The 13355-nt window shown below is 36.5% G+C and overlaps 2 protein-coding genes across 3 annotated transcripts; both read left to right on the forward strand.

Moving 5' to 3' along the window:
- Nucleotides 1–1569: 1569 nt before the first annotated feature.
- Nucleotides 1570–10297, forward strand: LOC110411881 (Leucine-rich repeat protein kinase family protein). The gene is made up of 20 exons (XM_089782852.1): nt 1570–2112; nt 2438–2588; nt 2821–2892; nt 3061–3132; nt 3243–3386; nt 3503–3574; nt 3734–3805; nt 4595–4669; nt 5206–5274; nt 5398–5466; nt 5607–5678; nt 5802–5888; nt 6123–6191; nt 6264–6778; nt 7123–7281; nt 7570–7853; nt 8382–8433; nt 8569–8819; nt 9281–9415; nt 9745–10297. The coding sequence occupies exons 1-20, from the start codon at nt 1971–1973 to the stop codon at nt 10084–10086; spliced, it is 2904 nt and encodes a 967-aa protein (XP_089638978.1). The 5' UTR covers nt 1570–1970; the 3' UTR covers nt 10087–10297.
- A 552-nt stretch (nt 10298–10849) lies between these two features.
- Nucleotides 10850–13263, forward strand: LOC110412818 (large ribosomal subunit protein uL16). Of its 2 annotated transcripts, none has more exons than XM_021423447.2 (4): nt 10850–11006; nt 12137–12638; nt 12757–12838; nt 12973–13263. In XM_021423447.2, exons 1-4 carry the CDS (start codon nt 10997–10999, stop codon nt 13039–13041), a joined length of 663 nt encoding a protein of 220 aa, XP_021279122.1. In that variant the 5' UTR covers nt 10850–10996; the 3' UTR covers nt 13042–13263. The 2 variants fall into 2 exon arrangements, with proteins under 2 accessions (XP_021279122.1, XP_021279123.1); XM_021423448.2 differs by lacking the exon at nt 10850–11006 and adding an exon at nt 11108–11796.
- Nucleotides 13264–13355: the final 92 nt, after the last annotated feature.

Raw genomic sequence — 13355 nt, forward strand, 5'->3', positions numbered from 1 at the left:
AAATCTCTATTTCTTGACATGCATCTTCTATCTTGTCTCTCTCTCTTTATGCTGATGTGCTGGGTATATAACTATCAAATAAAGCTTTCAAGACTTACGCCTGCATGATGTCCAAAAACACTGCTCCTATTTTCAAGTCTCAAATCTAATGACTCGCGATCGGCCCATGATGTGTTAACATGGGCAATGCATGCAGCTGCCATGGCCTGGACTTGGTTTAATTGGAATGGCAACAATTATTTTGTATTTGGAAACTTGATTCCCATGAAATCATCCATTGCGTCCATCTTTGACTATAAATCTCCATTGGGTAGACCAAGTCTTGTTAACGCAATCTATCGGATAGACGGGCCAGTTTACACGCCAATAGGCTCTATGCCTGTGCGATCAAAACAACTACCGGGTAGGTATATGTCCATTCTTTCAAAGTCTGTATTTACCTCCAGCCCCTTGGACCAAAAAGGTTTTTTTAAAGAACGTGGTGCAACTGCATGCAGTTTTCAATTTTCTTTTATGCGTTCAATCAAAACTCAAAAGCAACCTGTATAACTGAACCATTCAATTGCATATAATACTTAGTCTTGGTGATATTCAATTTATATTGTCATTTCTTTTGGAACACTGCATATCACATATTCAACTTAAATTGTTTTTATCTCCGCACGTAACCTTTGTTGATCTCTTCATTCATCTTTTCAAACCAATTTTGGCATACATTAATATTGGAAGTAATCAGATTCTAGAACAGTTAGTTAATTATTTTTAGTATTACCTTTCAATAAAAAATATTTTTAATAACATTTACTTTTGATGTTGTTGCGTTCGCATTTACGTGACATCATTAAACACAAAAAAAAATGGTTACATCACATTTTGGATGCTAATATATATTTCGGTAGATATTATGATTATATTCATATTAATAAATAAAAACCAAAACTCATTTTCTTAATTTAAAGCTACTACTTAATTGGCTCATACTTGGAAATCCAGGCAACATTTAATTTTGAAGATTAATTGTGACCTACACCCACACCTACAATTCTTGCTCATACCGTGCATCCATCCAACTTTCACAAAGGTTAGGTTATGTATCATTTGTCACTAATTAATGTTCCAGGTGTTCGGGTTTAGTGTTTTAACGTCATCTTCGACAGGATGCTAATCACGTTTTAAAAGTTTTGACTGTAACCCAATTAAAAGATAAAAACAAATGAATTTGGTATTCAACCTTATAATAATTATCAGGATAGGAAAAGACCTCTGGCGGGAAACTGTCACAGGGTGGTTTTATGTTATTTACCCAACAAAAACAACAGCTACCACTGACGGAGAGGCAATAAGTACAAGGCAGAGGTTTCAAAGTTACCGGGGTCGGGGGTGAATCTCTCCCTGGGGCCTGGGTAGGGGAGCGGCTTTCTTTCTTGCCTGTGAGTAAAGTATAAAACAAAAGCCTGTGCCTCTTTCCGCCGACGAAAGTCAAAGCCATACCCAACCCATACATATATTAATTACCAATAGAGAGAATAATAATAATAATAAATTCATAAAAATAGAAATGGAAAGTAGAACGGATGGTGTTTCATCAGCAGCATCATTATCAGCTCCGCGGCATTCTTCATGTCGACCTGGTCAGACATATACCAAACACCAACTCACCACAACCCAAGATCTTGGTTTTACGCTTTCCCCCCTGCCCCCCTTTTTTTTCATTCCGCTCAGCAGAACAGGGTAACACCAATGATTTCTTCATCTACTACTTCTGTTCATCTTCACAGTTTGCTTTGTTGTGTTTAATTTCGTCCTCTTTTGTTGTGCTATTAGCTTATCCAGTATCAAAAGGAACGAAAAGTATATATATACTCCAGTATACATCTAACAAGGAAGGTTTTACGTATTTGTTGTTGGTGGCACCCGGGGGAGTCTAGGGATATTTAAAAAACTCCCAGCTGCTCTGGGTTCTATCATAGATGTTTCAGAACTCTGCTGAGTTTCGCATTCTGATGATGTCTACATCAAGGGCTTGGACAGTTGCAGCTTTCTTTTTTATGTGGCTCTTTGGGTCTTCGTTACTTGTTGGAGCACAAAATGGCATTACGGACCCAATTGAAGGTAATTTTTGCCTACACTTCACACAGCATATCCGTATCAATTCTTGTTCGTAGTTTGCATGTAAGAAGTGAGCACTATTTAAGCATCTTTTGCTCACACTTTGTCTTTGACTTTGCCAAATCCTGGATTGGATGTATTATATGGGGTTAGTTTTGGACTTTAGGCCGTAAATTTTCTTTTTCACCTCCATGCTCCAACACCATCTCACAGGAGATGCAAGAGCATGACTACCTCTGAACTTCACTAGATCCTTTTTGCTTTCCATGTTGGATGGAAGTCCTTAATTTTTGATGTGGATCACCATTTCCATTTGCATAATTTGTAGTCAGGGCATTACAAGACATCAAGCGCAGTTTGATTGATACCAATAAGAATTTGAGTAATTGGAATCGAGGAGACCCATGCACATCTAATTGGACAGGAGTTTTGTGCTTCAATACAACTCAGGATGATGGCTATCTACATGTTAGAGAACTGTAAGTGTTCAGCACGAAAATAGTGATCTCCATTTTAAACCGCATTCGCATTCACCTTTTTCGAAGTGTCAATTTACTTTTGCACGCTTACTAGCATCTTATGCTGATTCTAGTGAGAATTTCATGAAGCAAAATATCAGCTTTCAGAGTAGACTAGCTCCTGGTTGCAAAGACGCATTTCTGTCAACAATGTTGTTATGCCAATTTATTCCTTTTGTCATGTTCTTTGCAGGCAACTATTGGATATGAATCTTTCAGGAACTTTATCGCCAGAACTTGGCCGATTATCTCGTCTAAAAATATTGTGAGGCTTAACTTATTATAATTTACAAACTTGCCTTAAATCTTAATTCAAATTATATTCTTGGATATCCCTTTGCCAAAGACTCTGGAAGGTTTATCAGTTTTCACTTAATAATTGCATATAGTTTTTGTTTTTACCTGATATATATTCTTCTGACTTTTCCAAAAGGGATTTTATGTGGAATAGCTTAAGTGGAAGTATACCAAAGGAGATTGGCAATATTGCATCCTTGGAACTCCTGTAAGTTGTCTACTTTTGCAGATTACACTAATAGGTCATTTTGAAATTCTTCCTAACTGCATGAATTTTGCTTAGTTTTGTTATTTATATGTGATATTCTTTGTTTCCAGGCTCCTAAATGGAAACCACTTGACAGGTCCTTTGCCTGAAGAACTTGGTTATCTTCCAAATCTAGACAGAATACAAATTGACGAGAACAACATATCTGGACCAATACCTAGATCATTCGCGAACTTAAACAAAACAAAGCATTTGTAAGTGTTTTTCTTCTTGCTGGTCAGCCCATCAGCACCTTTCTTCTAGTTTCTTCTCCTTTACCTTTGCTTCACATTTATTATTCATTTGTTTCATTTTTTGCCCTGGTGAATAGTCACATGAACAACAATTCAATTAGTGGACAAATTCCACCTGAACTCGCCAGTTTACCATATCTTGTTCACTTGTAAGTTCCTTGCCAGCTGTTGTCTTAAAATTTTACTCATGTCATTCATCTCCATTATCATTTAAATTGGTGACCATCTGCAACTCAGTTTTATTCTACGCTTTTCTGCTTTCCTGCATGATAATGTCAATCTGTTGTTAACAAAATGAATTTCTGCAGCCTTCTTGACAATAACAATTTATCCGGGTATCTTCCGCCAGAGTTATCCAGAATGCCGAATTTGACTATCCTGTAGGTTTTCTTCTTACTTTCATGGAAATAAGAGAATTTAAATTAATGCTCTAACTTAGACAAACTTGACTTTACTTGATTCTTTATATTTCTTGACTTCTTTTGGCATTTTAATGCTTCTTATAATACAGCTTTTGGGGGATATACTGTTAAGGACAATATGTTTTAGCATCCAACACTAGATATTCAGCAGGGCGCAGAATCAGCAAATATCAACTGTTTAATTGTTGGAAAATTATTGAATCACTTGATTTAACAAGGTGTATATGGAATGGCATGTTTGCTATTTATTTGGAAGGAAAAACCAATTGATTATATAACTCTTTTTTATTTAATTGGGGGAAGGGGGATTCAAACCCTGCTCTTTAAGTAGGGGGATCATGCTCCAATCAATGAACCAAATGCTCAGGTGCCAATTGATTATATAACTGAATGTGATCAGTGCAAATTTTAACGATGTCAACATTGTTGCTAAAAATATTTTGTTCTGAACTGCATGATATAGCTAAGAAATTAAAACATGAAGATGAAAGACAGAGCACTTATACTAGGGTAGTTGTTAAGCACCACAAGAAGATCACTGAGCAAAGTTGAGGCATAGGTATAGTGCAGGAAAAGTACATTTTTTGCTATGAAAAATTTCAAAAAAAAAAAATGGACATGTGGTTATACTTACCCTGTTTTGTATATTTGTATCCTAGATGTTATTCTTTTGAAAAACAATTATCACTTTTCCATATATTATAATGCATGATTAATCTTTTGCTTGGTTAACTTTACCTTTTGCAGTCAACTTGATAACAACAACTTTGATGGGACTACAATTCCAGATACTTATGGCACCATGTCTAAATTGTTGAAGTTGTAAGTACTCATCTGTATCTTCTGTTTACAAGTAGGTGTAGAAAGTGGAGATGGGGAACATAGTGCTAACATCTTTGTTCTATTTTATAGGCTGTAATTGAGATGTAAGCATTGAAGCGTTAGGAGAAAGCATTGCAATTCGTCGTGTATGTAGATTCAATGCTACAAAATTAATTTAGCAGGAAAACATTGGCAAAATAACAAGCAATGGAATGCACAAGCCCTTATTTAAATATATTAATGATTGAAAAGAAGATTGTAAACTTCTTTCTGACTCATCATGACTTCAATTACCCTACTAGAATTGCTTGACAATTTTGAACAGGGAGTCCCATGGTATTCCAACTTCGGTACTTTGTGCCACTTAAGTATCTACTGAAGCTAAATGTTGTCTTTTAACTGTCCCTAACCTTAATGGTTTTAGAAGCTTTATATCAATTCAGTGACTATTAAGCATGCACTTGAATATATTATAAAATCCTTCAACTTTGTCATTCAATAAGTGGTTGTCTTTCTGCACTACTTGGCTTTATCAGGAGCCTCAGGAACTGTCATTTGCAAGGACCAATCCCTGATCTAAGCAGGATACCCCACCTCGGTTATTTGTAAGTTCATATATTTGCTGTTCTGTCATAAGTAATTGTATGATGGCATGGTTTTCCCATTAGGAAAATGGGATGCAACAATTAGACTTATGTCTCCTTGTGACTTTATCATATAAATTTCAGAGATCTTAGTTCAAATCAGCTAAACGGGACCATACCTACAAATCAGCTTTCTCAGGATATCACAACCTTGTAAGATTCTTAATCTTCCAATCTCCATATTTCTGTGTTTCATATTGCTTAAGAAGTATCTGCAAGATCTTGTGAACCCTGTGGACTATGGACCTCATGTTTTCAACAAGTTTAGACATTTATGTAATCAATATGTGCAGTGATTTATCCAACAATGAACTTACTGGAAGCATTCCTGCCAACTTTTCGGGCCTACCTAATCTTCAGATATTGTGAGCACTTTCTCCTCTGTCTTCCTTCGCTTTTTTTAAGCCAAACTCTTTTTTCTTTTCTTTTTCTGTACTTTGTGAATTGTAAATGCCTTTTTTCAAGTAGGAAGTTATTCCCCATTGCAGGTCACTTGCCAATAATTCATTGAATGGTTCCATTTCATCCTTCCTTTGGCAGAACAAGACTTTGAATGCAACAGAGAGTCTTACCCTGTAAGAACTAAAAAACGCACATGTGCTCTAACTTTTTAAATGTTGTCAACTCTGCACCTCAAACATCTTGGACCTGATATGCTGAGCTAAAAAGTTAATTTTCCTTGGTTGATTTCAGCAGCCTTATGTGTTTTTGTTTGAGGTCAAAGGTGCAACAATTTGTTAGAATGTTTAATCATTCTTGTAGCGTCTTGTGTTGCTAAGCAGTGGTTTTTGGCTCTTTGACACTTACAGGGATCTTGAGAACAATATGCTAACTAATATTTCAGGCAGCATTAACCTCCCTCCAAATGTCACTCTCTGGTTTGCTTCTAAACTTGCTTTTAAAATTTAACTCTAATGACTAGCATGGATATTTATGTCAACAATTTTCAGGCTCAAAGGGAACCCTGTGTGCGAAAATGACGACTTAAGTTTAAACCAGCTGTGTGGATCTCGAAGTCAGAATGATACTAGAAGTCCCTCCACAACAAACTCCACTACTGCTTGTCCCCCTCAATCATGTCCATTTCCTTATGAATATTCCCCTACATCTAATATATCTTGCTTTTGTGCTGCCCCTCTGCTTGTTGGATATCGGTTGAAGAGTCCTGGCCTTTCAGATTTTCCTCCATACAGAATTAGATTTGAGGAGTACCTTACCTCTGGTCTTCAAGTGGATTTTCATCAGCTATATATTGATTCGTTGGTATGGGAAGAAGGACCTCGACTGAAAATGTACCTGAAGCTCTATCCTATTTATAATGCCAGTGGCAACGAACGTAATATGTTTAGTAGAAGTGAGGTTTCGCGAATAAGGAGCATGTTCACTGGATGGCTTATTCCTGATAGTGATATATTTGGACCATATGAACTTCTCAACTTCACTTTACTGGACATTTATAGGGAAGGTTTGTCTCGAAAACCTTATCTCTTATATAAGTATATTTTCCTTGCAACTTTAGGGGTGACACACACAACAAGTGTAAATGCTTATTCCTTATATAATTATAAAACTCCACTTTGCTTCAACCACTAGATAACTGTAATGCTGAAGATGATTAGTTGAATAATTAGTTGTTAGTTATATGGAACCTAAATGGAAACTCCAAGTTCATAATGTCTCACTCAACTCGTGTAGAGATGACATAACTAAGCATTTGCCACTTGTTTATGTGCACGTGGATATAGTATTGATGAAGAATAACTTTGATTAGTCTATGAGCATAGTACTAAATTCTCATTGATGTTGCAGTGCCGGTCACTACTTCAAAATCTGGTATAAGCACTGGTGCAGTGATTGGCATTGTACTGGGGGGCATTGCTGTTGCAGTTACATTATCTGCGGTTGTTACACTCTTAATCTTGAGAGTGGGTTTGAAGAACTATCGTGTAGTTTCAAAACAACGCCGTAGTGAGTATCTTAAACTTTTGAAATTGGATGTGCCTGACTATGCAAATTGCAATTTCTATCTGGACATTGTGCACACTTTTATATGTCTGCAGCCAAACATTCTTGTTTATATTTGATATTTTGAATTATTGTTCATCATTTATATGGAAAGTTGTGACTGAAATTGTTTTTTATTTATCTTCTTGTTATTCAAATAGTCTTGTTCATGATTGGCACACAATTATGCAAAATCCTTTTTGCTAGTCTAAGAAAGTTTGCTTTTAACATTGAGCTTGTTTCTCTGTACAGCTTCTAAGGCTTCAATGAAGATAGATGGTGTCAAGAGTTTTACTTATGCAGAATTGGCCATGGCAACAAACAATTTTAACAGCTCCACTCAAGTTGGCCAAGGTGGTTATGGGAAGGTTTATAGAGGAAATATGGCTGATGGCATGGTAGTAGCCATAAAACGTGCTCAAGAGGGATCATTACAGGGTGAGAAGGAGTTCCTTACTGAAATTCAATTATTGTCAAGATTACACCATCGGAACCTTGTGTCTTTGATTGGATATTGTGATGAAGAAGGCGAGCAGGTACTTGCACTCATCTGTTTCTGATTATGTATTATACATATTGCATACACCATCACTTTGGAAAATTTTGATTCACCTGTATTATCCTCAATGGAATCCATTGTACCTTAAGCCCATCTATTGCTTGGCCAGCAATGTGATAAATGGACGAATCATTATTGTACAGTTTCCATTCACTTATGCACTAAATGCAATTTTAACTAATATTTCAAATTGTTGAAATCAAAACAAAACTGAAATATGTAAAATCCTTTGAATAGTTACTTTCAACTATGACCAAAAAATAAAATGAGAATATACATACACACAGATGGAAAGAGGTACAGTGAGGTTTTATCATTTGGCTCTTTTGTCACTCTCAACAAGGTGAATACTTTCTTCTAACTTCATTCTTAATGAGAAGTGCTAATGCTCCAATTGCTTTGTGCTACGCTATACTAGGACTAGTTCTTATTTATTCCCTCTTTGTATTTGTTGAACCTCATCATATGGAGAGAAACTACACATGAATTCTTGTTGCAAATGCAGATGCTGGTATACGAGTTTATGTCAAATGGCACTCTGAGGGATCATCTTTCTGGTACTTCATCTATTGTCCAGTTAACTGTGCCTTTTAGACAATAAAGGAATGCAAAATTAACTTTTTCTAGTCCTCTTGGTTTTTATGCTAATAGTAGATGCTTTAATTTGATGTTATATTCATATGATATAACAGCTAAGTCTAAAGAACCTCTGAGTTTTGCGATGAGATTAAGAGTTTCCCTTGGTTCAGCCAAGGGAATCCTCTACCTACACACAGAAGCTGATCCCCCCATATTCCACCGAGATATCAAGGCTAGCAACATACTATTGGACTCAAAGTTTACTGCAAAGGTAGCTGATTTTGGACTATCGAGACTTGCCCCAGTTCCAGATGTCGAAGGGGCAATGCCTACTCATGTGTCTACAGTTGTAAAGGGGACTCCAGTAAGTATTTTTATTGAGAGTTTCAAAGAAATTATGAGACTAATGAACTGGAGCTTGATTAGAGACCTGATTTTGATTTTACTCCTATCTCTTTTTTATTCAGTACAATTCCTCTTATCGCTGATTATATCACCAGTGTTCTAGATAAACAGCAATGTTCGAGCATCTATGTGTCCTGGGATGTCATAATGCTAGTATTTGGACAAACCAGCGCAGCAACATGAAATTTTTGGAAATATTAATAATACAAACAATCAAGAGTGTAAGCCAGAATTTGGTTTAAGATGATGAAAAAGCCCTCCTTTATACATAACTTATAATAGGTGCACTGGAAAATTGCAATAGGATGGAATTCAAAATTGGTGAAATTGACTTGTACTATCTCATGGAAGAGGCAACAATCAGGATGTGGTTAAAAAAGTCTATTATCTCCGTGTCTAATATTTGTTTTCTCTTGGCAGGGTTACCTCGACCCTGAGTATTTCCTAACACATAAGTTGACAGACAAGAGTGACGTATATAGCCTAGGTGTTGTATTTCTAGAGCTTTTGACTGGGATGCAACCGATCTCACATGGCAAAAACATTGTTCGAGAGGTAATGTTTATCTGCTGCTCTTCCTTGAACTTGAGATTCTGATTGCAGTGACATCCTCCTCTTCTGGTAGGAAATTTTAGGTTGAAAACAAAAGTTATTGGATCATTACACTAAATAAGATGTAGGCTACATCTACTTTCTTTCCATTAAAATGAGGAGGAAAAAGAACGGTGCTTTCATATTTCTCCTGGGGGTGGGTGTCTGGGAAATAAGATGTTCAACCTCTAATTCCTTGCATGGAATATCAATATCAAGCAAGCTGATGATTGTCCGGACTCAGATTGTATGTCTGTATTCTTTCATGATATGTTGGTTTCCATGGGCATCAGGTTAATGTTGCATATCATTCTGGTATGATCTTCTCGGTTGTTGATGGGAGAATGGGTTCTTATCCTTCTGAATGTGTGGAGAAGTTTGTGACATTGGCCCTGAAATGCTGCCAAGATGAGACAGATCCTAGACCTTCGATGGCAGATGTGGTTCGTGAACTTGAAAATATATGGCTGATGATGCCAGAGTCTGAAATTGGAGTTCCAGAATCCATTGACACTGTACCTGAAAAGATGACTCCACCTTCCTCATCTTCAATGGTGAAGAACCCCTATGTGTCATCCGATGTCTCTGGAAGTGACCTTGTTAGTGGAGTCATTCCCACCATCACACCTAGATGAAACAAGATGGAGATGGAGGCTATCTTCTTGTGAATTTTGGACCATCTGCTTTCTTGGTCCCTGATATTTACAGAATGTTCTTCACGTAGCCTTGTTTTTGTACAACATAGAAGTAGTTGGGTAACATAGTTTGTTATTTGGTGTCCTACGCTAAGCACACCAACATTTGATTCTACAATTATCCAAGCAATATATTTTTTTTTTTTTATAATTGAAAGATGGGGATTTGAACTTGCATTTTAGACAAGGAGATTATGCATTAACTAAGAGATAAATGTTTGAGTGCTTATCCAAACAATATCTAATAAACTTCAACAAATTACAAAAATGAAAATGGCATGGGGTGTACATTCATTACTTCTTTGTTTCAATTGAAAACTACGTACTATATGCATGTAATTTTTCAATTAAAAAGTTATTTTTGAATTTTTTTTCTTAAAAAAACTGAAAGAAAAAACATTGAAAGAATAATCTTTCAAAGTAATATTGGTTATTTCGATTCATAAAATCTTAGTGAAAGAATCAATATTATTCAATCAAGATGTTCATTTTTTTTATTTATTACTAGTATTAATTAATAATAATAATAATAATAATTCGTTACCAAAAATAAACAAGTAATACTAAAGTTTTAAAATTTCTTCTAAGGTCCAATCCAACCCAGGATTTCCAGTAGTTGGGTCAAACAAGCCGACCACTTGCGCCGACGTGATGGCCCAAACCTGGTGGGCTGAAGTTTAAGAAGATTGTATGATGACGCAATCACACACGTACAATGGCGCGTAGAACGTGTTATTTTAGCTAGGTTTCTAACCTTATGCTATCTATATAAAGGTTTTCCTCCTCTTTCTCTCTCATTTATCTAGGGTTTGTTCCAGCCGCAGCTGCAAATTTCCACAGACCTACCGCCATGGGAAGGAGTGAGTCTCTCCGTCTATTTCTCGCGCGTTTTTTTCATTTTCGATTGTATTGTATTTGAATAAGTAACCTGCAAATGAATGATTGTTCTGCTTTTTTAAGGAATGGTTGTATAGTTTTAGTGTTTGTTTGCTTTGCTTATAGAACATTGTCGCTTTTGTTTTCCTTTATCCTTTATTTTTTTGGAAAAAAATGAATAGTGGTTTATCTCTTTATTTAGTCTGTCTTAGATTTGGTTGGATTTGACAAAATAGCGAGACTTTGGGGATTTTGTGTTTTAATTAGAAATTTATGCCTGCCTTTACCCTTTTACGTGCTATGCAATTCTACAATACCACTTCAATGTTTCTCTTTTTTCATTTTGGGACTTGTGGGGTGGATTCTTAACGAGCTGGTGATATTGCTGAATTATGTAACTAAATGGATGGATTGCATACGCTTGTAAATGTATTGGACTGACTCGCCATCTCTTAATTATGGATATGTTGACTTATCTGCTGTCTGTTGATGATCTGATGAGATGAATTATCTCAAACTGCAAAGTGCCAACATCTACGTTTGAGGATATGTACCTGCTAAACATTGAAATCTTTTTATTTTAATGTTTCCTACCTTTCTTCTCAGTATGTTTTTTTATTCTCCTTTTATAATCTTGCCCATTTTTTGTTCACTATTCATTTTTCATTTGCTTCTCAAGCATTCCGTTTTGCTGCGTCAGCTTTGATCATATTGCTTCTTGAAGAACTTGTTATACTCAAATGACTTTCCACTCACTGGTGGAATGATGACATGGTAATTGCCATTTTTTAAGAGAAAAATAATAAAATTTTCTAGCTTATCTATCAATGGTTGGATGGAAAATTTTATGATATGAAGGGATCTGTCTCTGTAATTTAATACATTTAGCTAATGAAAATGAGTTTCCCACTTTCACTGTCCTTTCTCAGGGTATCTGGGTTCACATTTGCAAATCATGCTAGTATTAGATGCTTGGCATCCTGGATTAATCTTTTAGATCTCTCACACCATTTTACCTCTTAATGGATTTGTTTCAGAATTCAGGATATGACATTCTTTGGGTAAACTATAGCAACTTCTCTAATTGAAATTAACATGATTTATTGGCTTGCAGGACCTGCAAGGTGTTATCGTCAGATCAAAAACAAGCCTTACCCAAAGTCACGTTATTGCCGTGGTGTTCCGGATCCAAAGATCAGGATCTATGATGTGGGGATGAAAAAGAAAGGTGTGGATGAGTTCCCTTTCTGTGTGCACCTAGTATCTTGGGAGAAAGAAAATGTGTCTAGTGAAGCCCTGGAAGCTGCTCGAATTGCTTGCAACAAATATATGGCCAAATATGCTGGAAAGGATGCCTTCCACTTGCGTGTCCGTGTTCACCCATTCCATGTCTTGCGTATCAACAAGATGCTTTCATGTGCTGGAGCTGATAGGCTTCAAACTGGCATGCGAGGTGCTTTTGGCAAGCCACAAGGCACTTGTGCAAGAGTAGCCATTGGTCAGGTTCTTCTTTCTGTTCGTTGCAAGGACAGCAACAGCCATCATGCACAGGAGGCCCTCCGTCGAGCAAAGTTCAAGTTCCCTGGTCGCCAAAAGATTATTGTCAGCAGGAAGTGGTATGCAATTCACTTGCCATAACTGCTTTTAGGGGCTCCATATTTGTAAAATGATTGCGTACTTCACATCTTATAATTATATGGCATTCTAAGTGACTGGCTCTTCTACAATATTCAGGGGTTTTACAAAGTACAGCCGTACTGATTATTTGAAATACAAGTCGGAGAATCGCATTGTGGCTGATGGTGTTAATGCTAAGGTTTGTCTTAGATGTTAGATCTTACATTTTTTTCCTTGGTGATGTTTATCATTGGGTTGTTAACACCTTGTGATGAGCTTCTTGTTAATTATACCCTACTATGAACTCAATAAGATGTATTTTTGGCCTTGCAGCTTCTTGGATGCCATGGACCTCTGGCGAATCGCCAACCAGGAAGAGCATTCCTGCATGCTAGTGCTTAAGATGTTGCTTAAAATATGGGAGTACCTGGCGAAGTCGAAGTAGTATTTTGAGACTTTTATTGTCATTAATGTTGGTGCGTGATGAAAGAACTTTTGTTTTGTTGAATTCTTAGTGGTATCTTCCTTGGACTGTGCTTGGGTTTCAAGCAATTCTTGTTCAACGTTTCCTTAATGGCTAACAATTACTTGGCAATATTGTGGAATTTGCAACATTTCAATTCATTAGGAGTTTTGATTGCTTACGTTTTTATATAATTCTGAGTCACGAATGCTAGGCTACCTCAAGGTCAGTCCTGGGCTGTGGGACCAATCGT

This window comes from Theobroma umbraticum, unplaced genomic scaffold (genome assembly GCF_002168275.2).
Source record: "Theobroma umbraticum cultivar Fairchild unplaced genomic scaffold, ASM216827v3 scaffold_95.0, whole genome shotgun sequence".
Lineage (NCBI taxonomy): Eukaryota > Viridiplantae > Streptophyta > Magnoliopsida > Malvales > Malvaceae > Theobroma > Theobroma umbraticum.

What these genes read in the sequence shown, in the direction of transcription:
- LOC110412818 (XM_021423447.2), top strand. An exon ending in ATTATTGTCAGCAGGAAGTG is followed by an intron (nt 12,639 to 12,756) that starts GTATGCAATTCA and finishes TACAATATTCAG; the next exon opens with GGGTTTTACAAAGTACAGCC. An exon ending in CTGATGGTGTTAATGCTAAG is followed by an intron (nt 12,839 to 12,972) that starts GTTTGTCTTAGA and finishes TTGGCCTTGCAG; the next exon opens with CTTCTTGGATGCCATGGACC.
- LOC110411881 (XM_089782852.1), top strand. Translation starts at nt 1,971, where the DNA reads ATGTTTCAGAACTCTGCTGAGTTTCGCATTCTGATGATGTCTACATCA. An exon ending in TATCTACATGTTAGAGAACT is followed by an intron (nt 2,589 to 2,820) that starts GTAAGTGTTCAG and finishes TGTTCTTTGCAG; the next exon opens with GCAACTATTGGATATGAATC. An exon ending in TTATCTCGTCTAAAAATATT is followed by an intron (nt 2,893 to 3,060) that starts GTGAGGCTTAAC and finishes CTTTTCCAAAAG; the next exon opens with GGATTTTATGTGGAATAGCT.